Source organism: Chelonoidis abingdonii, chromosome 7 (genome assembly GCF_003597395.2).
Source record: "Chelonoidis abingdonii isolate Lonesome George chromosome 7, CheloAbing_2.0, whole genome shotgun sequence".
Taxonomy (NCBI): Eukaryota; Metazoa; Chordata; order Testudines; family Testudinidae; genus Chelonoidis; species Chelonoidis abingdonii.
The window spans coordinates 6,864,118-6,888,599 of record NC_133775.1 but is presented as its reverse complement, the minus strand read 5'-3'; the positions used below and the strand labels follow the sequence as shown (position 1 = coordinate 6,888,599).

Here is a 24,482-nt window from a genome sequence, read left to right as displayed (position 1 = left end):
TTCTCTGCAGCTTGAGGTCTTCAAACCACAATTTTGAGGATTTCAATAACTCAGTCATGGGTTAGGGGTTGTTATAAAAGTGGATGGGTAGGGTTCTGCGGCCTGCCTTGTGCAGGAGGTCAGACTAGATGATCATATTGGTCCCTTCTGACCTATGAGTCTATGAGTCCAGGTATTACAGCCTCAGCCTGAAGTCGAATGTGCCATGGCAGCTTGTTGGATTTCAAAGGGACTGGGATGATGAGTGAAGACACGGGGTGAATTGTCCCCCTTCCGGTTCTTCATTTTTATTCACAGAAGGTTCTCTGGCACAGTATGTGCTGGAAAAGAGATGACAGACACTGTCTATTTGCCTTTAGCCTAACAGGTAAACATCTGAAAACTAAGCTTCCAGGAAAGCTTAAATCCTATTTATGATGTAGGATTTATGGGCTCTATGAGCCTTTCCTTTGTAATGCTCAGATACTGGGCTGCCTTTTGGTTCTCTCATGCTCATTCACTTCAGTCCAAGCACAATGGATTGTGGCGCGCTAAACATACAGGGAACACTGATGTACACCCATGTAATGTCTGCTATGTGGCAATTTGAAGCTACAACAGGCTCATGGGGCATTTCTGATCTCATTTGCACTGGAGAAAACAGAATAACATTTATAAACAGAGACTTTATATTATATAATTAGAAGTATCAACTAAATATTAATATAATAAACTCTACAACAGCTTGATATGGGGCAGTGGATCTCCCTCACTTGTGTCAGTGAAAGGGAGTGTGCTCTGAAGACACTGATCGACAGTACTAGAATTTATTTGAATACCTCTCCTGTCCTCTTTTCCCAGGTATATCCTTCCCACCACCAAAGAATTGTAAATTGTGAAGGTTAAAGGTGGGGGGGGGGGGGCATCAGGCAGCAGCAAGTGAGGTCCTGAACCCTGTTAAAATTTATACAAAGTACTGCACGGAAACTGAGTGAATCCCCATAGCTGATTGGCTAGTGCAATCTACAGTCATTGACTGGCTAAGAGAAGGTACACAGCTTTGTCTCCTGTACCCTTCACTCTTACTTGCTTGTTTATCATACCCACCTGTGATATCTTGTGTTTTAGGATATAAACTCTTAAGAGGCAGGGACTGTGATTGTGTGTTTGTACAGCACCTAGCACAATACAGCCCCACCCTGGTTGGCCCCTAAGTACTACAGCACTATAAATCTGTGTCCTGGAGAAACAGCCTAGTCTAGGTGAGGGACCAGGTACTGGCTTCCTCTGAGCACAGGCTTCCTCTGAGCACAGACTGCCAACTCTGTTCTAGGCAGTCCTTTTGAACCTACTGGCATCATATACAGACAGCACTGATATAAAATTCATTTCAGCAAGGACTTCAAGTCATGTTTGAAGTAGAAATCTAGTCTCCTAGAATGTCACCGTTCCAGCTGAATAAAATATTCATGGCTGACTGCTGCAGTTTGAGCTACAGTTTTCCATGCAAATAATTAAAACTCTCCTCGCTCAACTCAGTTCCTCCTGGTTAGCTGTGAACAAGTTTACACAGTAGCATAAATCAGAGTACTTTGTAGAGTAACTCAGTGATACACTCATGACCTCTCTTTTTAGGTTCATGACAAACACTCCTGTTGGGAATACACGGTAAAGTAACCAATAACAAACTCTCTGTTTACATTATTCTCTGATGATTTCTTCACTTTAAAGCTGAAAACTTTTAGCATTGAATCTCAACTCAAGGGGTTTCAGCAATTGAACACCTAAACCAGAGCTTTGGCAGTTCCTGACATCAAGAATTAAGACCTCCAAGCAGACCCCTCTCAAATGTTGGGGGACCAACGAACCAATCTTACTCCTGCTGACATCAATGCGGTTTTGCCATTCATGTCCACTGGAGCAGTTGAGGACTAAATCTAAAAGCAAGTTCATCAGCCTTGCTGCATCTGAAATACCATCTTTACAGCTACAAAGAGAAAAATACAACTCTTAAGTGGAAAAATGAATCACAAATGTCTCATCTAGAGCCAATAATGGGGTTCTATTGAGGAAGCCAGATTTATGGGGCATCTAAGACTCAACAGGGTGCACACGGGGCTGACACACTTAGAGAAGACCAAGTGCCATTGAAAAAAAATTATGGGGGAACTCAGACAGTGAAAGGACATCCATACCTACTCAAAGGTGAAAAGTTCCCTTGAGAGCACAGAGATGGCTACAGGAGCTTGCAGTGCCTTGGCACCAAAGAGCAGCTGATGGTTGAATAAAGCTCTGGGGGGTCAGGGGCGGAAGGGAAAGAAATATGATCCCTTTGATAGCAGTTGTATACCAGAAACTGCTTTTTTGATCCATGTCCCAAACTGATGGGTCTTGTTTCTTTTACAGATGGATCAGATGAATTATCACTACCTGATTAGATAACATTATATACATATCAGAGAGTAGGAGCAAAGCCTTATATTCAAATACTGTATGCTTCCAGGTCTTAACTTGGGTTGAGTAGGGTCTCTGGGGGCTCATTTTCTGACCATGGAACCTGTGTGTTTAAGTACAGGAATATATCCTTAATTTGTCATTTTTCATGGCAGATCATAAATGTAAGCCAGGAACTTGGATGAAGCCACAGAGCAAAATGTATTGGTCACACTACTCATATTCTTTCTACAGTATGCCGTTACTTGGAAAAGACACATTGATATATTACTTCTATTTTTTTATTTAATTTAATTTCAATTATGTCTCATCTTGAATAAACCCAAGTGCCATATTAATGCATCTTCAAAAAAACAGAAGGACAAAATTATTCAAAGGACAAAATGCACAATTTACTGCAAATTCAATATTGCCAACATTTTTTTGTTTTTAAAACAGTTTTTTTAAAACTTATCCCTAAGTAACTGATACTTATTTGGTTTCAGCTCTTAAATACATAGTAAGGTATATGATGAGAGGAAATAGAGTTTCTATTCTTAGCAGAACTCTTAAAATCCAAAATTATTAAAATAACGCCAAAATAAATATTTACATATTCAGAGAGATTTCTTCAATCTGCCTACAAAAGTGTTTGAGTCTTGATTTTAGCTTTTATATCAGAACTGTAGTTCCATTTCATCCTGTCTTAGGTCAGCACATTTAGACACGGAAAACAGAGTTCAGTAGTTTTGAAAAGGTGTGGGGGGGAATTAATCAGGTGAACGCATTTAAAGGATTTTGTGAAACTCTTCCAAATTCTCAGGAACAAGGCATGGTGCATATTTTCTGTGTTACTAAATTTTATACTATTTGTGCTCAATAGTCTGACTTTAAACATCTAATGTGTTGGGGGAAAAAATCTCTTTTAGCAGTGGCTATGTTCCATCGCATATTAAAAACTCTGAACTCGCAGTCTTATAAGCCTCAGTAAACAGAGCCTCATGCAAGAGTTGGCCTGAGCAGATCCAAGTGTAGGATCAGGACCAAAGTATTTGTAACTGAAAATCAAAACTACGATTAACTCACTTGTGACTTCCCCAAGTAGGATTTAATGATGAGCTGAAGCCCAAAATTTCAAAACCATTTCCCCCTATACATCACAACCTCTGTTAGAGTATCACATCCAATAATAGCAACAGCTGATGTAGCAAAAATAACCTTAATGGATAACGGGGGGGGGGAGGGGGGGGAAGGTTAAAATACTCATCCTCAGGTTTCTGGATGTCCGTTAATGAAAGTTTTGGGTGCGTGAGGAATGCAGGATTGGACCCATATATGGCTATGAACATTAATGCTTGTTGAAAAAATGGTATTTAGCAAAAAAAGTCATAACTATATCACAACTGTACAATATTTAAATGCATGATGGCTTTTTTCAAAGTCACTTGTTTATTCCGATTATTACTGCACTAATTCAAGATAATGCAATAAAGCATGAACTAATTTGTTTAAGGTAATGAAACTTTTTTTAAAAAAATTCAAATTGGTCAAACGAAGTGCAATAATTAAAAAAAACTTTTTAAAACTATTAAAATTATACAATTTTAGGGAAACTACAAGTTTAACCATAAAAATCTCTTTCCCTATAAAACAAACCTTAAAGTATTCAACAATACAATATTCAATAATACAGAAATGCCCTTTCATTTGTTACAAAAACAGAACTTTTAAAAGAATAGTTTTACTACACATCTGCTTGGAGGTTTGTCACTGTCGAAGGACTTCATTATACTTAAGAGCATAATTACCATCATAAAGTGAGTGCATAGACACTAAACTGACTGCAATTCTATTCTTAACCCCTCGCATATGAGGACTAAACAAAGGGGGTACATTTTCTCTAAGTACTCAATAAGTTACTACACATGGTATGCACCCAGAGTCGTAAGAGAGTACCACTTTACCAAAGTACTCTGTACATCTATTGCTTAACAGCTTCACACTGTACTAAATTAGTTAGACAAGAAGTTCTAAAACAAATGCACATGTTAATTTTACAGTTCTGTTTACAGAATTCAGCTGTGAGATAAAAGAACAATCGACTGCATAAAATTTTACTTGGAAAAAATTTCCTAAGTTTGGTCCAAAAACAGGCAGAGAGTTTTGTTTAAAAATAATAATAAAAAAAAGATATGTAGGTCCTGCCGCTTAACATTGCTATTTACTGGACTCTTAGAAACAGATTTATGGCAATAAGAAATAAGAAAGGCTGCCCATGAATGGCACAAACTGTAAAAGGACTGATAGTCTCTCCAGATTGATTTTGACTACTATCTTTATTTTGTAAGTAACTGAACTAAGTTAGAGAAGAATCCTGAAATGTATTGTCTACTATAGCCACAATAAATTAATCCATTCCTATTTAAAAACAATTTAATTTTCAATTAATTACTTTTCCAACTATCCATGAATACAAGAAACATTTTAAAAAAACCTTTAAAATGATTACAAAAAGTGTTGAATTTAGTAGCAGCTATTAAACCAAGATTCAAGCACAATTTCAAGGGAACTTTCAAGAATGGAATTAGCCTTCTTTGTCAAAAATTTTCACAACCTTATCAAAAACCTGAAAGAGAGAAACATTTAATTAAAATTATGGAACATTAAATATTCAGCAATTTAAAGTTAGACCACCCCACACAGTTATTGATGGTAAATCAATGTTTTTTAAAATGTACAATACATAGTTGATTTTTTTAAACATGTGCATATCAGAAAAGAGGGGAGGGAATCTGGCACCAAATCCTATTTAATCTCTCATTTCCATCTTTTTTTTTAGGTTATCAACATTATTACATTTTTGTGTGTGTGTGTGTGGCAGCATGAGAGCAAACCGTCTATAGCAGAAAACTCTTCAAAAAGGAATATTAAATTAAAAAACAAAAACAAAAACACAATTTAAAAAAACACAAAAAAACAGGCCTCTGCCACAAGCAGATCCAGGCAAGTGAACCCTTGTGGCTTGACTACAAGTGATCTGTATGTACTTAACGAATTGCAAGATGGAGGCCCAATTTCCCAACCTTTGATATGAGGGTAATTCCAATGATTAGTAAAACCAAAACTTTTTTCTACTTATAATGTTTAGTTTTCACATTTCACTCAGCTTCAATAATGAAAAGAGGCTAATAAATTTCATTTTTGTTTTTAGTTAGTTTCTATTTTACTTCATTTTCATGTGCTGGTATAAAAACTGCAGTATTTGGACTATATGGGTATATTTGTTTGAAACAAAACTGGCTCCCAGTTGAGGAGGAAAAAAATTCAATTTATGGAAACATTTTGTTACAGGACTGCTCTATCTGTATATATGTAAATAGTTAATAGTCAAGGTGGCAGTAGACAGAACTTATGAATATGAAGCATAGTTCCTGAGTTTTGTAGAAGCAATAAAACTTCCAGTTGTGTGCACTGTAAATGTCTTCCTTCATATTCTATTTACATCAGTTCTTAACACATTTCATTTTGTTTTAGGTTTCATAACAATAAATTTTAACAAATTCTAAATTCTGGGCCAAATTTGACTAGACAGAGTCCATTTCAATTACAGATGTACCCAAACAAACATCCAGCTTTCAATCATCCTTGAGCTTTAGGTAAGTGAATCCTGATCCACCTTTGCTCCCCAGAACTCTCTTCTGGTATGTTTACACTATATCGCTGCCCGGATCGGCGGACAGCGATCGATCCAGCAGTGGTCAATTTATTGCATCTAGTCTAGACATGATAAGTCAACCCCTGAGCACTCTCTCATTGACTCCTGTACTCCACCGCTGCGAAACGGGGGAGTGGCAGCAGTCGACTCACTGCGGTGAAGACACTGCGGTAAGTAGATCTAAGTATGTCAATTTCATTTACGTTATTCAAATAGCTGAAGTTGCGTAACTTAGATTGATACTCCCCGCCAGTGTAGACCAGGCCTTGGAAGAGTAGATGGAAAAATCTATATTATGATCCAGCCTGATGACTGGTCTAGGATTGCATAATACCTTGTTTCACTGGGTCTCAGTGTTAAGAACTAGAGCTTGGTGCATTGGCCCTGAATGCACAAAGGCTAATAGCATTGTGATGCAATGCATTCAGCCCTGGGGTGAACAGGAAGCACATCACAAGCCCAGTTGACTTACTACATGGAGCTCTCTCTAGCCTTCCTGTGAGAAGGCAGTTTTTGAGCAGCAGGAAAAGGAGGTGATTAAAGGTGATAAATGGGGAGCTCTTGTAAGAACCCTACCACCAAAAAAAAAAATAAAAAAAAAAAAATAAAAAAAATTGTTGTATAGTATTTGACATTTCATAGACAGACCAAAAAGAGGAAGACTATATGTAAGGTATGGAAAGAAGGGATATCACTGACTCTACATCTCAGAAGAAGGGATCCAAATAAATATACCATGTTATTGCAAGCCCAAAAATTTATCTGTCCTTGAAACTTACTTCATCAACAGATTTAGAGGCATCCACTTTCCTGACTTTTCCCATTTTCTCATATTGGTCTATTATGGGCCTAGTTGACTGCAGGTATGTGTGAAGTCTATAAGACAGAAAAAGCATGTATCACATCATACAAAGAAAACAAGAAACATAACTATGAAAAGTTCTGGATACAGTACCTCTTTTCTAGACTCTCTCGGTTATCATCACTCCTACCACTGCTCTTTCCTCTTTCAAGGCAGCGGTCAATACATATCTACCAACAAACACAGAATGAACTCTTAAAAGCATGTGACCATTATCTATATCTGAAGACAGACTTAATAACAAACCTTTGTCCTTTGTTCAATAGGCCTAAGTTCATTAAGGTGCAAAACAGATTTGAGGGCGACTGAGCATGCGCACACATGGTTCAGTTCATATATTTTACAAAAGATTAGCTAGATCTAGACAGTAATATGAATTCGTTTTTGATTCACCTGCCTTTTTAATTGTGGCTTGGAAAAGGGGGGGTATGGGAAGGTGATGGCTTACCGTTTCAAAAGTGACTCATGATTTTGGGTGCCCAATCTGAAACACTAAGATTGAATACCTAACTTTCAGATAGCAGATGCTCAGCACTGTCTGAAAATCGGACTCTTTAAGTGTCACGTTTAGCCACTAAAAATGAATACATCAAAAAAAATCATTAGTCTCTTTTGAAAATGCAAGCCTATAATATTTAAGTATCAGGGGGTTGCTGTGTTATTCTGTATCCACAAAAACAACAAAGAGTCTGGTGGCACCTTAAAGACTAACAGATTTATTTGGGCATAAGCTTTCATGGGTAAAAAAACACTTCTTCAGATGCCACTTCTGAAGAAGTGTTTTTTAACCCACAAAAGCTTATGCCCAAATAAATCTGTTAGTCTTTAAGGGGCACCTTAAAGACTAACATATTTGTTATTTTTATAATATTTAAGGTACACGTACTACATGTTAACTTACTAGGTCCGAATGACAAGCGTCTTAATTTTTGTTCAGTCAATATCACTGTATTTATTAAGTTAGTCTGATCTGTAATATATATTGTGAATAAAGTATAACTATGGTTAATAGTTACTGAATACATATACAGTTATGATTATTCATTTAACATTAAAATGTAATCTTGATAATATATGGCAAACGATTTTTGATATATGTCAAGATGCAAGAGAGTGATCTTTTAAAACAATTTTTCATATGGAATACATCTCTGATTTAACTTAAATAAAGCAAAAGACCATTCAGTTATTATTGTAGATTACTAGAGCTAGTCAAAAAAAATTGAACAAGAACTTTTGGGGAGGGGAAGAAATTATCTTTTTTCAAAAATGAAAGTTTTCATTCAGGTTTTTTTTTCTTTTCCTAATTTATCTGATTGATAGACATTTCTGATGGAAAAATTTAGCCTGCTGCTTGTTCTTTGGCATGTTTTTTTCAGCTTGTCATCTTTTGAATTCCCAAGTTTGACTGATCAGTTTAACTATGGGATTTTTTTCCAAAATTGAAAATTTGCTATTTTGAAATTGAAAAAAAAAATGAAAATTGATTTTTAAAATAAAAAGTTCCACAGAAGGTTAATCTATCTAACATTTTAAAACTTTCAGTTTCTGGGTAGCTCTAATGCTTACATCTCAAGGGCAATGGCATAGTATATCATGGCATTTGTTATTTTAATTTTAATACATCATTGTCAGAATACCATTGTAATCTAGGTTTCAGAGTGGTAGCCGTGTTAGTCTCCCTGTTCTTTTAATTGCAATCTAGTTACTCATTTAGAAAAGTTGTTTTGATTACTCAGTGTCCTAGTAAAATTCACCAACTATGAAAAATTTTGAATCCTTCTGCCAGCACCTTAGAAGTGATCAGAGGAAGATGCTGGCAAACTGATTCTGCTCTCAACTATGGCATCAGGCTATACACACTGTAGGTGGAAAGTTTTCCTAACTTCACAGGAGCATCTTGTGTATTCTTATGCGACACAATCCTTTTGATTTCAAAGGGTTCTTAAGGAAAAATGAAATTGTTCAGAATTGTTGTTCAATATAATTTCTTTACGCAACTGAACACTTGATATTCTGAAGAACACAATAACAGCAATACCTAGATCTAAAACCATTCTACAAAGGAGGTCAGATTATTAACCCCATTTTATACAAGAAGTTTTATAGCTGCCAGGTGAACTGCCAAAAATCTTCCGTAATCATAGTCCAGAACTTCCTTCTCCTGTTGCTAATGCTCATACATATTGGAAAATTCAGTACCTCCAACACAGTTTTACTGTTCTCGCTGTCTGCCTCTCATCATACAACATGTGAGAAAAGTACACAGCAATGATATTTCAATACCTCATTGTCACAGTCGAAAAACAGAACAAAAGACACATCTGCCTTTCCATCCATAGTCTTATTCCAGCCTTGAAGATTGTCTTCATTTCTGGGGAATCCATCAATCAAGAATTTGTACTTTTGGACATTGGCAGCCATTGTTTGATCCATAGCCTAATAGATAGCAGAGTTCAGTTCAAGAACTTCTTACACACAAAATAATATATTTGTCTCTTAAATTTTGGTCAGATGTTGACATGATTTACAAACTTTTAACTTGATAGTTTTATTGGACCAACCTCTGTTAGTGAAAGAGACAAGCTTTGGAGCTGACACAGAACTCTTCAGGTATGGAAAAAGTGAGGTACCCAGACTTTCACAGCTGAATACAAGGTGGAACAGATTGTTTAGCATAAGGAGTTAACACACATTGTAAGAGACCATTCAAGATGAAGTGGCCAGTTAACACCTCTGCAGTCATAGGACAAAAAAAGAGAGAAGAGCAGGAGGGGCCCAAAAGGTCACATGCCCCTGCCCAAATGCCGGGGGAGGGGGAGAGGCCAGCAGCCAGGGAGATGAAGGGGCGGGGCCAAAGCCAGAAGGGAAGAGGTGGGGGGGCAGAGCCTCTCCTCTTCCAGCCACACTGCCTGGGACACTGCCCGGTGCGGCACAGTGGCTGCATGCTCCCAGGCAGCTGCACTCTCCCAGGCAACTGCTGCGCTGCACTGAGCAGCATCTGGGAGTGGCTCCATATGCCAGGGGGAGCTGGCGCAGCGGGAGGACAGACCTCCCTCCGCCCCCAGGTAATGTGGGATGGTGAGAGTGCGGGGGCCCCCGGGCTGGGGGCGAGGAGTCATGTGGGGGGTCACGTGCTCCCCCTTTAGCTGGTATCCTCCCGGTGTCCCTCCCACATGTCACCTGTCCGAGTGTCTTTATTAAGTCCATGATATTTAGTGTCTAGCAAAGCTATGAATTTAAGCTCCCCAGCTCATCTTTTGAAGGTGTTGTGCAGACTTCCTTTGAGGATAAGGACTGAGTGGTCAGATACGGGGTGATCACTTTGTGAAAAATGTTCGTCCATGGATGATATGGTGATTTTCTTTTATAATTTTTCTGTCTGAGTTCATTTAAGAGCATAGTGATTGTTTTATTTCACTCAGAGAGTTGTCATTGGGGCTTTTGGTGCACTGGATGAGATACACCACATGTTATGACAGGCATGTGTAGGACCCATGGATCTTGAAAGGTGTATTGTGGGGGGTACTAATCAACATAATTTGGTCAGTCATGTATCTACAGAGTGTACTCCTCTACTGTCTTAAAAGGCATTCTCATTATTTCACTGCTTCAGTGTGATACATCAGGGCCAGAGGGCAGCAGGATAGTGATAGATGGGAGGTACATAAGCCCCAGGATGATCAGGGCCTTACCTGCGGACTGAGGAAAGGTTACTACAGGTTAATTAGAGTACTGGAGCCAATTAATGCCCTGCCAGAGACCTAATAAAAACCCCTGCTTCAGTCAGACAGCCAAAGGTAAGGAGAGCTGAGGACTGTTATTGACCAGAGGATCAGAGTACCAGGGGAAGGGAAACCCTGCCCAAGCAGAGCAGAGGGACTCCCCCAGCACAGAGGACCAAGAGAAACCCTGCCCAAGGGGAAAGAGAGTAAGCAGCCTGCGAAGATGAAGGGGTTGGGACCCAGAGTAGGGGGCAAACCCAGGTCCCTTCTCCACTCCCCTTTTCTCCCTCACTAGGGCACTAGCAGAGCTGTCAACTCCCAAGAATGGGGGCAAGGGGTAGCACCCTGACCCATCACACCAAAGAAAAGCGCAGGACCCACCTACAATAGCCGCAGCCATTTGCCACAACAGCTTTAGCAGTAATATTATTGGTATAAACTTCATGATTCATTGTTTTACAATTTCAAAGGATGTAAGAATTTACTCTGGGCTCCAGCTTGTCAAGCAAGATCTCAACAATCTCATACTGTGCACAAATCTGGTTGGGGAAGTTATTTTTCTATTCTACAAGATGCTGAAATGTAAATACAATGTGCCCTGAATGTACTTGGTTTTGAGTTAGTTTCAGTTAAAAACTTCAGAGAAAACATTATAAAAATAATAAAATGTATCAGGTGCCCTCTTTGTGCTTTATGTAATGAAAGGCATTACCTCTTGCCTTCTGTAAGGACCATAACATAGCCATAGGTGGTTTTAAGGAGAAGTAAGGTACACAACATGCACCCATTGCCTATCATTTTCCTCTTGCTCACTTCAAAGGGAGGGAAATGTTTTCTCAGCCTACACTAGCTACCTTGTTTGCTTGGAAAGGCGAACCATCAAGACAAGAACATTCACTTTTCTTACCCTCTTCAACAAGCTGATAGTAATCTCAACTGGTACGATTGCTCCCTCTTTAATATATTTTTCAATTAGTTCTCCATACTGAGAGCCTGGTCTTTTTCGTTCATCTCGAAGGAGATCGCCTGCAGAAAGGTGAGTGTACCCATATTTCTGAAATACATATAACAATAGTGTTAAGCAGATGAAGACTCCTCTGAGTAAGTACATACACTAAATTAACCTAGCTGTTAAAATTAAATTACATTATCCTATTAACAAAAAGGCAGGCTTACAGCCAATAATAGTTTGGTAAAAAGCATTCTATTTTCAGCCTCTTGTCATGATTTCACGGTATACCCAATATGTGCAGGAAGCCTGGCAGACAGTAGGACCTTGGGTAAAAAATTTAAAAAATGGTTACATGACTTTTGAAAATGAGACATGGGCTCCTTAGGCCTGGTCAACACTAAAAACTTAGGTTGGTTTAACTACGTTGGTCAAGGGTGCGCAAAATCCACACACCCCAAGTGGCACAATTAAACTGATCTAAATCCCCATGTAGACAGCACTAGATTGAAGTTTCTGCTTCACAGGGAGGTGGATTATCTTTGCCAACAGGAGAACCCCTCCCGTGGGTGTAGGTAGTGTTTACACTGTGCTGCTGTAGTGTTTTAAGTGTAGACAAGCCCTTAGTCACTTAGACACCTTTGAAAATTTTACCCCTTGTAATGAATTAGATGTTTAAAGTAAACCAAAAGACTAAAAGACACATGTTGCAGTTCCACCCAAAATACATGGCTATTTAGATATTCACTGGCAATGTTAGCCAGTAGATTAAATTTTAATTTAGCAAGTGAAAAGGAGTCAAAACAACTCCTTTACTTGGTAAGCTTAAAGGCAGGCTTGTATTTTAAAATAACTACCTACCTTTGCTGCAGATATGGGACTATTATATGTTTTGACTAGAGTTCTTTATTTAGAAAGGCAGCATGCTCCAAGCACAGTGCTGGAAGCCAGAAAGACCTGCTTTCTACTTCTGTCTATGACGCCTTCTGTGGCCTCGGACAAATCACTTATACTCTACTGTAAAAGCTGTGTGAATAATGGATTTTTTGGTCTGTTGGCAATTCCGAGAAACTGCTAAAAATAGTTTTCAGAGTGGTAGCCGTGTTAGTCTGTATCATTCTTTTTTTCAAAAGAACCAAACAAAATGTTTAATTTCATTTGAGCATTTTTTACATTTCTAGTTCTTTTTAAAATAAAAAGAAAGGAAATTTCAAAGTGAAAAGTTATGTCAAATAAAAAAAATTGGAGGAGTCCCATGGCACCTTAAAGACTAACAGATTTATTTGGGCATGAGCTTTCGTGGGTAAAGAACCCACTTCTTCAGATGCATGGATTGAAAATTATAGATACAAGCATAAATATACTGGCACATAAAGAGAAGAGAATTACCTAACAAGTGGAGAATCAGTGATAACTAGGCCAATTCAATTAGGGTGGATGTGGTCAACTCCCAATAATTGATGAGGAGGTGTCAATACCAAGAGAGGGAAAATTGTGTTTGCAGTGAGCCAGCCACTCCGAGTCCTTATTCAGGCCCAAATTGATGGTGTTAAATTTGCATATGAATTGTAGCTCTGCAGTCTCTCTCTGAAGTCTGTTTTTGAAGTATTTTTTTGTTGAAGGATGGCTACTTTTAAATTTGTTGGGGACATTACAGACTGTATGTACTATATGCTAACCCATAACCAAATACCAGGGTCCCCCCATACTCTGTGTGTTGCCCCCAATGACTAATGACTGACATGCCAAACTCTGTGTATCATCCTTATTTAAATATTCTCTAATAAACATATTGAATTGAATGTCCAGAGAGATTGAAGTGTTCTCCTATTGGCTTTTGTATGTTACCATTCCTGATGCCTGATTTGTGTCCATTTATTATTTTACATAGAGACTCTCTGATTTGGCCAATGTACATGGCAAAGGGGCATTGCTGGCACATGATGGCATATATCCCATTAGTAGATGTGTAGGTGAACGAGCCCCTGATGGTGTGGCTGATGTGATTGGATCCCATGATGGTGTCGCTAGAGTAAATATGGAGACAGAGTAGGCAACAGGGATTGCTTCCTGGGTTAGTGTTTCTGTGGTATGGTGTGTAGTTGCTGATGAGTATTTGCTTCAGGTTGGGGGGCTATCCGTAAGCGAGGACTGGCCTGCCTCCCAAGGCCTGAGAGAGTGAGGGATCGTTTTCCAGGATAGGTTATAGATCGTTGATGATGTGCTGGAAAGGTTTTAGTTTGGGGGCTGTACGTGATGGCCAGTGGTGTTCTGTTATTCTCCTTGTTAAGCGTGTCCTGTAGTACGTGACTTTTGGGTACCCGTCTCGCTCTGTTAATCTGTTTCCTCACTTCCTCAGGTGAATATTGTAGTTTTAAGAATTCTTGATAAAGATCTTGTAGGTATTTGTCTTTGTCTGAGGGATTGGAGCAAATGTGGTTGTATCTTAGGGCTTGGCTGTAGACAACGGATTGTGTGATGTGTCCTGGATGGAAGCTAGAGGCATGTAGGTAAGAACAGCAGTCAGTAAGTTTCCAGTATAGGGTGGTGTTTATATGACCATCACTTATTTGCACTGTCATGTCCAGGAAGTGGATCTCGTGTGTGGACTGGTCCAGGCTGAGATTGATGGTGGCGCGGAAATTGTTGAAATCCAGGTGGAATTCTTCAAGGGCCTCATTCATGTGGGTCCATATGATGAAGATGTTATCAATGTAGCATAAGTAGAGGAGGGGCGCTACGGGATGAGAGCTGAGGAAGCGTTGTTCTTAGTCAGTCATAAAAATGTTGGCTTACTGTGGGGTCATGCGGGTACCCATAGCAGTGCCGCTGACTTGAAGGTATAAGTTGTCCCCAAATCTGAAATGGTTGTGGGTGAGGACAAAGTTACAAAGCTCAGCCACCAGGTGTGCCGCGGCTCATCAGGGATACTGTTCCTGACAGCCTGTAGTCCATCCTCATGTGGACTATTGGTGTAAAGAGCTTCTACGTCCATGGTGGCCAGGAGGGTGTTTTCAGGAAGATCACCAATGCATTGTAGTTTTCTCAGGCATTGGTGGCGTATGCTCGTATCTGTAATTTTCACTTCATGCATCTGAAGAAGTGTTTTTTTACCCACAAAAGCTTATGCCCAAATAAATCTGTTAGTCTTTAAGGTGCCACCGAACTCCTCGTTGTTTCTGTGGATACAGACTAAGAGGGCTACCCTCTCTGATAAAAAATTGGAAATGTTTCATTTACAAAATGTCATAACAAAATGTTTTGATTTTTAGTTAGGGGTGGGTTTTTTTGTTGTTGTTGACCAAAACAATCTGGCAAAATCGAGGTGAATTGGCAAAATGTTTTGGTGTCATCCAACTTGCATATTTCCCAAAAAATGTTTTGGTCAAAAAATTTCACCCAGCTGTACTCCAGTTTCCCTATTTGCTACATGGGGATAACATTACTAACCAAATGCCTAACAGCATTGTGAGAATGAGTTAATGTTTGCTAATGCTTTGGGGATGTAACATACTAAGTAGTAGGAACTATATGTATATTAGGTAGTTTTGATGAAGTTGTCCTGGTTTCTTTATTCTTATTTTTTTTTAAATCCCCATTTTGTATGCATTTCAGTTATATGCTTACACTGAAACCAGAAAACTCAGCACATATGTTGAGCCAAGTGGCAATCTCCAGGGAGCGGGAGAGTGTCAGGATGCGACAGGGGTAATCCACAAGAGAAGCTAGTGTCTTCCCCTAGTGCTGATGTGCCAGTCCAGGCTAAGCAGCTAGACTGATGCTATTAGAAATCTCTCAATATACTGTATAGAAAGAAATACAGCAGGGAGTCCATACACAAACATATCATACAGATAGATGTTTAGACTAAATACTGCCATCACCCTTGTATTTTGTGGTCAATTAAGGCATTTAAAAAATATTGAAATGCTCTAACATAAAACCTCACCAAAAAGCATGTGCTAGACCTATGCTTTTCTAAGGCACCCGTCAACACAGAATCTAGACACCAGAAGTAAAATACGTGTGTGATCATACTGTACAGAGAACAGACTTCAGAGTTCAGAATGATAAATCCCAGCAGAAAAAAAGTTAAAAGGAGAGTTTTGATAGCTGTACTAGTGTCAGTTAACTACAGAAATGTCAAGTACAAAAGGTCTTTTTTAAAAGTAAGTTTTTAATATTACATGAAACTTTAACAAGATTACACAGTTAGTTCTATAAAACAGGTATTAGAGACATAACCTAGGAACATACCAAAGTAAATTACAATTCTAAGAATACAAAATAGAGTACGAATGTATATCTTTACTCTAAGTTTTAGTACAGAACAAAAAAAACAAACAGATTTTAAAGTTATCCGCTTGGCTGCAGTGATAGTCACAGCAGATTTCAAAAAAGGAGCCTGCGCAGAATAATAATGAGCATACTTCCCTTTTATGGCTGTGATCTTGGGATTTAAAAACTTGGCTACTAAATAAATACAGTAAACACATTACACAACTCACCAAGCAAGCTTAAAAACATTTCGTTGCTTTCCAACTCTACCCACAGAAGCCTGGAAAGGCAGTTTTGCTATAATCACAATTTAAGAAACTATATAATTACTTAAATCCCCCAAAACACTGCAGACAGCTGGAGAAAAAAATAAAGCATGAAAGATTTTGCCCTAAATGACCATGAAGAGAAACTCTAGCTATGTTCTCTATTACTTTACTGTACTTTTATTCAAACGGGCGTTGCATTTAGATATGCTTATTTACATATTAACTATGAACTGCAGAATCCATAAACCAGAGTAAAGCTTTGTATAAACAAGAAGTTTTACTGTCCAGAACCAAAATTAACATGTAGCTCTTCTTGCTACAATTAAAGAATTATGATATCTTTAACATTATGTTAAACATTAAGGAGAAAAGAGGAAGAAAAAAATAATCCCCTTGGTTTCATGGGATTACAGCACCATTTAATTTTCCTCAGCACTTTTTCTTTTCACGCAAGAAGAAATATTGACTCAATCTTTGGAATTCTCTTTGCAACAGCAAACTAAAATAGTTTTAAATAGTTGAACAGGAAAGAGCAAGACAGAAGTATTTTAAAGTGAGCTTGTTAAACAGGGATATTTCTAATTACATTAAATTCTAAACTGGAATGCTTTTCAGAATGGATCAGTTGGGCTACATAACAGACAGCCTGCTCCTCCAAAACTTGTTAAATTTTCAAACACCTTCCAGCCATCTCCCATGCTGCCTCTCATGCTTGGGAGGAGCTCCCTGTAAATATCCATAAAGCTACCTCATTATCTTTCTTTCAACTCTCCTTCACTGAGATGTCTATGAAAAGCTTATAAGTCTGCTGACACCACTGTCTGTGATGCTGACCAGTACTGTCCCATTGTATCTCCTTGTTTCACTGTTTCCATCTGTTGTCTATTGTCTTATACTTAGACTGTAATCTATTTGGAGCAGGGACCATCTTGTTGTTCTATTTGTACAGCACCTAGCACATCCATGGGGTCTTGATCCATGATTGAGGCACGTAGGTGCTATGGTAATATAAATAATAAATCATAGTAACTCAATGTTAAAACATCCATTTGTTGACTTTGATGAGAACAAAATCCAAAGGAAACAGTTTTAAATCTTGTAAATAAATGTGGCAGAGTCTTGATTTCCAATCTTTAAATGGAAGACTGCTGAGAAGTGATATTCAACAGGTTGCTGCCTGTCTTCATGAAGCTCTCTCTTTATGGCTCTCAGAGGAGTGCTCCCTCTTGTGTCATGCAAGGCAAGTATTTAGAAAATGAACTGGAGCTAAAGAGATGTATTTTCTCTCCCAGAAGCCAAGAAAGGAGATGTCTTTGGCAAAATGTTTGTCTTTCAGGGGTGTGGGTGTGTTTTTTAACACCTCTGAAAAACAAAAGATAGCTTTATTGGCAGGAGAGCCTAACACTGCTCGTTGGGAGTAGAAGTTTTTTGTCATTCATTTGCCAGTGTAGACATAGCCTTAGCTCTATTTGTTATGTCTCTTACTCCCAGGGGTGAAAGGACTTACCTGTACGCAGGGCGGCCAGGCTCCTGGACAAGGTGTGTGGGTGTGTGAGACAGCGCGTGCTCTGGGCCCCTGGAAGAGGTGGGGCCTCAGGAGAAAAGGGCAGGGCTGGGGCCGGACTCCCCTAGCCAGCCCTTCAGAACTGCCTGGCCCATGCCACCCAGGGCTCCGGCTGTGATTTAAAAAGCCAGCTGCCTCTTTTGCCTCTCACTCCCGTCAGCAGCCCCGCTGGTACGGTCCTTAAAGCGCTGCCGCAGCAATGCTTTATCATCGGCTGTGTACCAGCCCGTACCGATGACCACTTTCTTACCGGTACGCCGTACAGGCCCCTACTGGCTTACTTTCATCTCTGCTTACTCCTAAGGATTTCCCCTTCCTAGGTTTAATACTAGCAAAGTTAACATGTAATACTTTTCTGGTAGCGTATACAATTCAAGCAGCAGTGACTCATTTGACTCCCTCCTCCTCAAGTGGTCTTTATCCAATTACTTTAGGATACCAAACCAAAATGATTTACATTTTTAAGTATGGGGCAGCAGCCACATAAGCTACTTCGTCCCTGAGGCTGCATTAATGGCTTGTAATTATATTCCCTCCAGCTTTACAAAACTTCCCTATGGTTGTCAAGTATCAGAGGGGCAGCCGTGTTAGTCTGGATCTGTAAAAGCAGCAGAGAATCCTGTGGCACCTTATAGACTAACAGACGTTTTGGAGCGTGAGCTTTCGTGGGTGAATACCCACTTCGTCAGACGCAGGGTCTGCGTCTGACGAAGTGGGTATTCACCCACGAAAGCTCACGCTCCAAAACGTCTGTTAGTCTATAAGGTGCCACAGGATTCTCTGCTGCTTTTCCCTATGGTTGACGCTTATTTGTTTGCTGTGTACCAAGGACAGGATTTGACCCAAAGTAACAAAAAGGCTTTTTTGAAAGTTACAAGCCTTACATCCCACAAATAGTTTTTTTTTTTTTTTTAAATTAAGTTGAGTTAACAGTTCATAACTTATGGTTAAAACCCTTTTGTGGCTAAAATCTTAAAATAGAGAGACAGTATCCTTTTCTCTCTCGGTCTCTAATATCCCGAGACCAACACAGCTACAATACCACTTTATGAAATCTTAAATGTCAGTTTTTGGTCTGGACCAAATTTTTATAACCAAGTTATACAGTATGGAGAACTAGGGTATAATGGCACAGTGGAGAAACTATAACAGTACTCTGCCACGCATCACTAGAAAACAAACAAATGCTAGTGCCAGGACTTGCGGTTTCTCCTTCTGTAGATTAAGTAATATGGGTGTTTTTATGGTTCTTAGTCATTGCTTTCATGTGGGTGTGGACAAACCTCCATCACTTACGGCACTCATCATGCATAAAATATCCACGTCTACTCCATTTTAAAAGGCTCTATTTGGAGCCTTTTAGCCTTAAATACAGCATAACTATCCAACAGAACAGAATTTCATCATCCTGATTTTTAAAGAGGTCTGCTTCCGTATGTAAATAATTGTCAGGTGTTATTTATCAGCTATTCCCCCCACTCTTCTAAACATCTTTTCCACCTTAAAGTACTGTTAAACTAAAACAAATTCTAAATATTTAGAAAAGTTGCGTGAAATTCTATAATTTAATCATGTAATTGCTTAATGCCAGTTTGAAAATCTTTGATAGCAGAAAAGACAAGGATTAACTTAACACAGGACACACATAAAGCACATAAAGAGTCACTCTGCATAACTTGTGACCTCCATCACATTTAGCTGCAGAGCAAAATTTCACTTCTATTTTTGCTTATAATATAATTTGACTTTCACAGTTTACAGTGGCACAGAGGAAATTATCTGCCCTCGGAATTATCAACTCCCTGGTTGTACTGGTTGTATGTTTAGATCATAAACTCCTTGGAACATGAGATTGGATCTTTGGCTGACAATTTGTGTATTTAAACTACTGTAAAGCACCAGATTTGGTTTGAGATTGTTCTGGACCAAAAGATACAGAGAGTTTTTCTAAGGCAGGTTGTATGAAATGAAGACAGTTTAGACATATCATACTTTCTCATTCCCCAGTATTCTGCACTATAAAGTAGTGTTGAAAGTACACAACTCTGATAACAATCTCAAACCAAGATCTATTGACACAGTGCAGCCAAGAGGATCTGACCACCATCATTACTAGGAAGCGTTCAGATGGAAACTGATTCCACCAGCAGAGTAGCAATAAAATTGACACCTGAAGGCAAGCAAAAATGAGGCTGCCCGAAAACAAAATGACAAAGAACTGTGGAAGTCAACCTGAAAAACCTGGGGCACAGGTGGGGAACCATTGAAAGACTTGCTAGAAACAGACAGGAGTGGAGGAGCTTCATCACTGCCCTAAACACCAGAAGTGTAATAGGAATATGATGATGATGATGATGAAAGCATCATATACCTCTGAAATAGCAAACCAATTGTGCCTTTTATTGTAACCACCCTGCAGTATCTTTGCAGGACATTCTCTTAAATTTATGAATGGTTTATGTATGATTGCGTTCCACTCCACGATGGGGGGTTACCAACAACTTTTCCAGGAAATACAAACAGTAGTGGGCAATTAAGGCACGTAATTGAGGGGACCACAGTTGTGTTAGGTTCTGTACAAAAGATACAAAAGATATCTTGAGGAAAGGGGTAAGAAACAGAGGACACAGAACATATGCCTACAATGCAATAAAAGACCTGCAGCATGGCCACAGCTGGCCTGTGTTAGCTGACTCAGGTTCATGGGACTAAAAGTTGCAATATAGATACTTGAGCTTGGGCTAGGGCTAAAGCCTGGGCTCTGAAACCCTGCAAGGGGGATGGGTCTCAGAGCCTGGGCCCAAATGTCTACACAATGCAATTTTAACCCTGAAATTCAAGTCAGTGTTTGTCTATACTGAAAAAATTGCAGCAGTGCAGCTACACCACTGTCGTGCTTCAGTGAAGACACCTACTCCAGTGGGAGGGGTTCTCCCATTCAAGTAGGGACTCCACCTCCCTGAAAGGCAGTAGCTAGGATGAAAGGAGAATTATCCCACTGATTTAGCAGTGTCTATGCCTGGGGGATAAGGGATTACTTTAACTGCATCACTCAGGGGTGTAGATTTTTCACACCCTTAAGCCATGTAGTTATATCGACCTAATTTCCTAGTGTAGACCAGGCCTCAACTGACCCAGGCTCTGAGAGTCGATGCTGTGCGTTTTGCAATGTAAATATATTCAAAGAGGCCCTGGCAGAAAGGTAAGGGGAAATGGGACACGCAGGACTCTGGCAAGCACATTCTCAGCTCTAACTAGGGCTGTGATTAATATTAATCACGAACATCTTCCCGCACCCCCAATCTTACCTCTGCCCAGGGTACTGTGGATAACTTGCAATCAGAACGTGGCCTACATACACAAGAGTGTGTGACCTATCTAGTTGGTACCTCTGTGCTTCTACCACACACACCCTTGCAGAGATAGCCCATTTCCCCAGCTTTGCACTGAAGGAGCGAGGCCCCTAGAGGGTGGGAGTTCGGTCTGGGTGCACAGAAGGGAAATGTGGGGACTCCAACGTGCACTTGGAGAAACAAGTGAGTTTCTTTTAAAATACACCAAAAAGAGCCTCTTGAACCTTTAACCAAGACTGAGAGCTAGAACTTCCCTAACCGCCTAGAAACAGAACCTGAACCCCAGGGAGACAATTATAACGGGCCGCCTCCCACCCCCATCGCTGGGGTCCCCATGTTCAAGCCCCCACTCAACCCTGCAGGGCCATGAAAGTGAGATCCCGCACAGACTGAGCCACAAGACTACCCGTCCCGTCATGCTCCGCGCCGCCTCGCAGGGAAGATACCAAGAGCCCCTCGCCGCGTTGCATGCTGGGAGGTGTAGTCCGCTCGCGCTCTGAAGCGCCGGCGCTGGGGAGGGGTGTGTTCCCTGGGGTCACTGAGACCCTCCCCGCTGCGCTTCTCACCTCCACGATGCGGGCGCACTGGGTCCCCTTGCCAGCTCCGGGCCCGCCCAGGACGAACACAACCAGCGGCTTCATGAGGAGGAGGCTGCGGCGAGGAGCGGCGGCGGTTCGCAGGCAGTGAGCGCGAGGACCGAGGCGAGCCGCTACCACCAGCAGGCAGCGATAGAACATGCACGGCACGGGGGGGGAGGGGAGCGGGGCCGGGAGACAGGCCCAGGCCGCCAAACCGCCCCCGGCTGTCACACGCCGGCTGCTGACGTGTGAGGGAAAGTGCTTCCGGGTGCGCAGGCGCGCGGGCAGCTGTCTGCGGCTGGGGTGGGGCGGGGTGGGGAAGTGATGACGTGACACCTGGCTGGCGGGCGGCGCAGGGGCTGTGCCAAGTGCAGGAGGACCCTGCTGAGAGCGCGGCCCGTTCAGCGGCGGGGGGAGCACAAGGCCAATCCTGGCGGGTGTTCAGACGAGATCCGGGGGAAGCAGTGACACATCCCGCCGCTGAACGGGGGGGGGGGTCTTGCTCCCTTCCCGGCTCTCGGACCGCTGCGCGCTGAACCCCTGTGAAAATCCAATCTGGCTGCTGATCTACCCGTTTCCCCAGCTTTGCACTGTAGGAGCGAGGGCCCTAGAGGCTGGGAGTGCAGTCTGGGTGCACAGAAGGGAAAGGTAGGGGTTCCCCCCATGCCACTCAGGTATTCCTAGCCAGCATTGTCCCTTTTTTGAGGTAGAGCGACCAGACAGAAAGTGTGAGAAAGGCGGGGGGGGGGGGGGGGGGGGGGGGGTAAATAGGAACCTATATAAGAAAAAGACCCAAAAAACGGGACATCTGGTCACCCAATTTTGAGGTAGCTACTATAGCTGCCTCGGGAAATCAGTAAGGGTGCCCAATAGGCACTGCCATGCCAGCTGTTAGGTTTTCCTGGATCACAACACCAGGACATCCGGGAGGACCCTGAGGCTCAGGCTCCTCCTGGATCCTGGTTTTGGCACCTCAGTGGTGGCACTTCTTATCAGTGAGCACCTGTTCAGGCGCACCCAACTAACAGGAATTTCAAGTTTAGTGGTGTTGAATAAAAGCAGTACAGTACAAGTTCTGTATAAGTGCCAGGGAATCTTCAGGAAGAATGATATAATGGCAGATTTAGTGCTTGACCTTGCAGTAGGAGGCTTCTGGGTACACATCTAGCTCTGTTGATCTGTTTCCTTATTTCCTTGTGAGGGTATCGTAGTTTTGAGAATGCTTGGCAAAGATTTTGTAGGTGTTGGTCTCTGTCTGAGGGGTTGGAGCAGATGCAGAGATACCTCCTACTGCAAGACAAGTCCAAGAAAGAAACCAACAGAACTCCACTGGCCACCACATATAGTCCCCAGCTAAAACCTCTCCAACGCATCATCGGTGATCTACAACCCATCCTGTACAATGATTCCTCACTTTCACAGGCCTTTGTGGGTAGGCCAGTCCTCTCCCACAGACAACCTGCCAGCCTGAAGCATATTCTCACCGCACCATAGCAACTCTAACTCAGGAACCAATCCATACAACAAACCTCAATGCCAACTCTGCCCACATATCTACACCAGCAACACCATCACAGGACCTAACCAGCTCAGCCACACCATAACCAGTTCATTCACCTGCAGGTCCACCAATGTAATATACACCATCATGTGACAGCAATGCCCCTCTGCTATGTACCTTGGCCAAACTGGACAGTCCCCACGTAAAAGGAAACATGTACACAAATCAGATATTAGGAATGGCAATATACAAAAACTTATAGCAGAACACGTAAGTCTCCCTGGACACACAATAGCAGATTTAAAGGTAGTCATCCTGCAGCAAAAAAACTTCAGGACCAGACTTCAAAGTCCAGACTCCAAAGAGAAACTACTGAACTTCAGTTTATTTCCAAATTTGACACCATCAACTCATGATTAAACAAAGACTGTGAATGGCTAGCCAACTACAAAAGCAGTTTCTCCTCCCTTGGTTTTCACACCTCAACTGCTAGAACAGGGCCTCATCCTCCCTGATTGAACTAACCTCATTATCTCTAGCTTGCTTGCATATATATACCTGCCCCTGGAAATTTCCACTACATGCATCTGACACAGTGGGTATTCACCCACGAAAGCTCATGCTCCAAAACGTCTGTTAGTCTATAAGGTGCCACAGAACTCTTTGCTGCTTTTACAGATCCAGACTAACATGGCTACCCCTCTGATATTTGACAACAATATGAGTTAGCCCTGAGTTAGCCTATTTGTTTGTTGCAGTGAGAAATTATGTTTCCAGTTGCTAGAAGGCTGAAAAGATCCACCCAAGCCAGAATATGGGTTTAACAAAACCCCAGACAAAAAACGTGCTGGGGACAATTGTGCAAATGAAATTCCAATCTCCGGTGTGCCTTTCTCTTTCAGCCAGCAAACCAACCTCTTTGTCCATTGTGGGTTCCAGAGTGGTATCTTTCCCCCAAATCCATTCTGCCCCCAATCCTGCCCTGCAGCCCTACTCAATAGCCTCACATTCTAAACTTCTTATGATGAGAGGAGTCCCATGTAAAAGCTATGGGAATGTTTGGATTTCTTATAAAATAATTAGGGGTGTGTCTCTTTAAAACTCTAACCTCAGACAACTCGCCTGTTGCTGTGGCATCCAAACCACGCCTCCCTCTCCGTCCCCAACCAGGGCGCCTGCGCAGTAGCGCTTGCTCAGTGGGTGACCGTTTAAAGCAGTAGTGTTTTTTAAATCCCCCTTTGCTTGCGCGCGCTGGGCGGTTGGTTGCGCGGGGTGT

The 24,482-nt window shown here is 41.2% G+C and overlaps 1 protein-coding gene across 1 annotated transcript; it reads right to left on the bottom strand.

The window, feature by feature from the left end:
* Nucleotides 1-2,698: 2,698 nt before the first annotated feature.
* On the bottom strand, nt 2,699-22,025 carry CMPK1 (cytidine/uridine monophosphate kinase 1). Its single transcript, XM_032805034.2, has 6 exons — nt 21,694-22,025; nt 11,622-11,768; nt 9,276-9,428; nt 7,083-7,159; nt 6,907-7,003; nt 2,699-5,038 (listed from the first exon to the last, which is right to left on the bottom strand). Exons 1-6 carry the CDS (start codon nt 21,862-21,864, stop codon nt 4,997-4,999), a joined length of 687 nt encoding a protein of 228 aa, XP_032660925.1. The 5' UTR covers nt 21,865-22,025; the 3' UTR covers nt 2,699-4,996.
* Nucleotides 22,026-24,482: the final 2,457 nt, after the last annotated feature.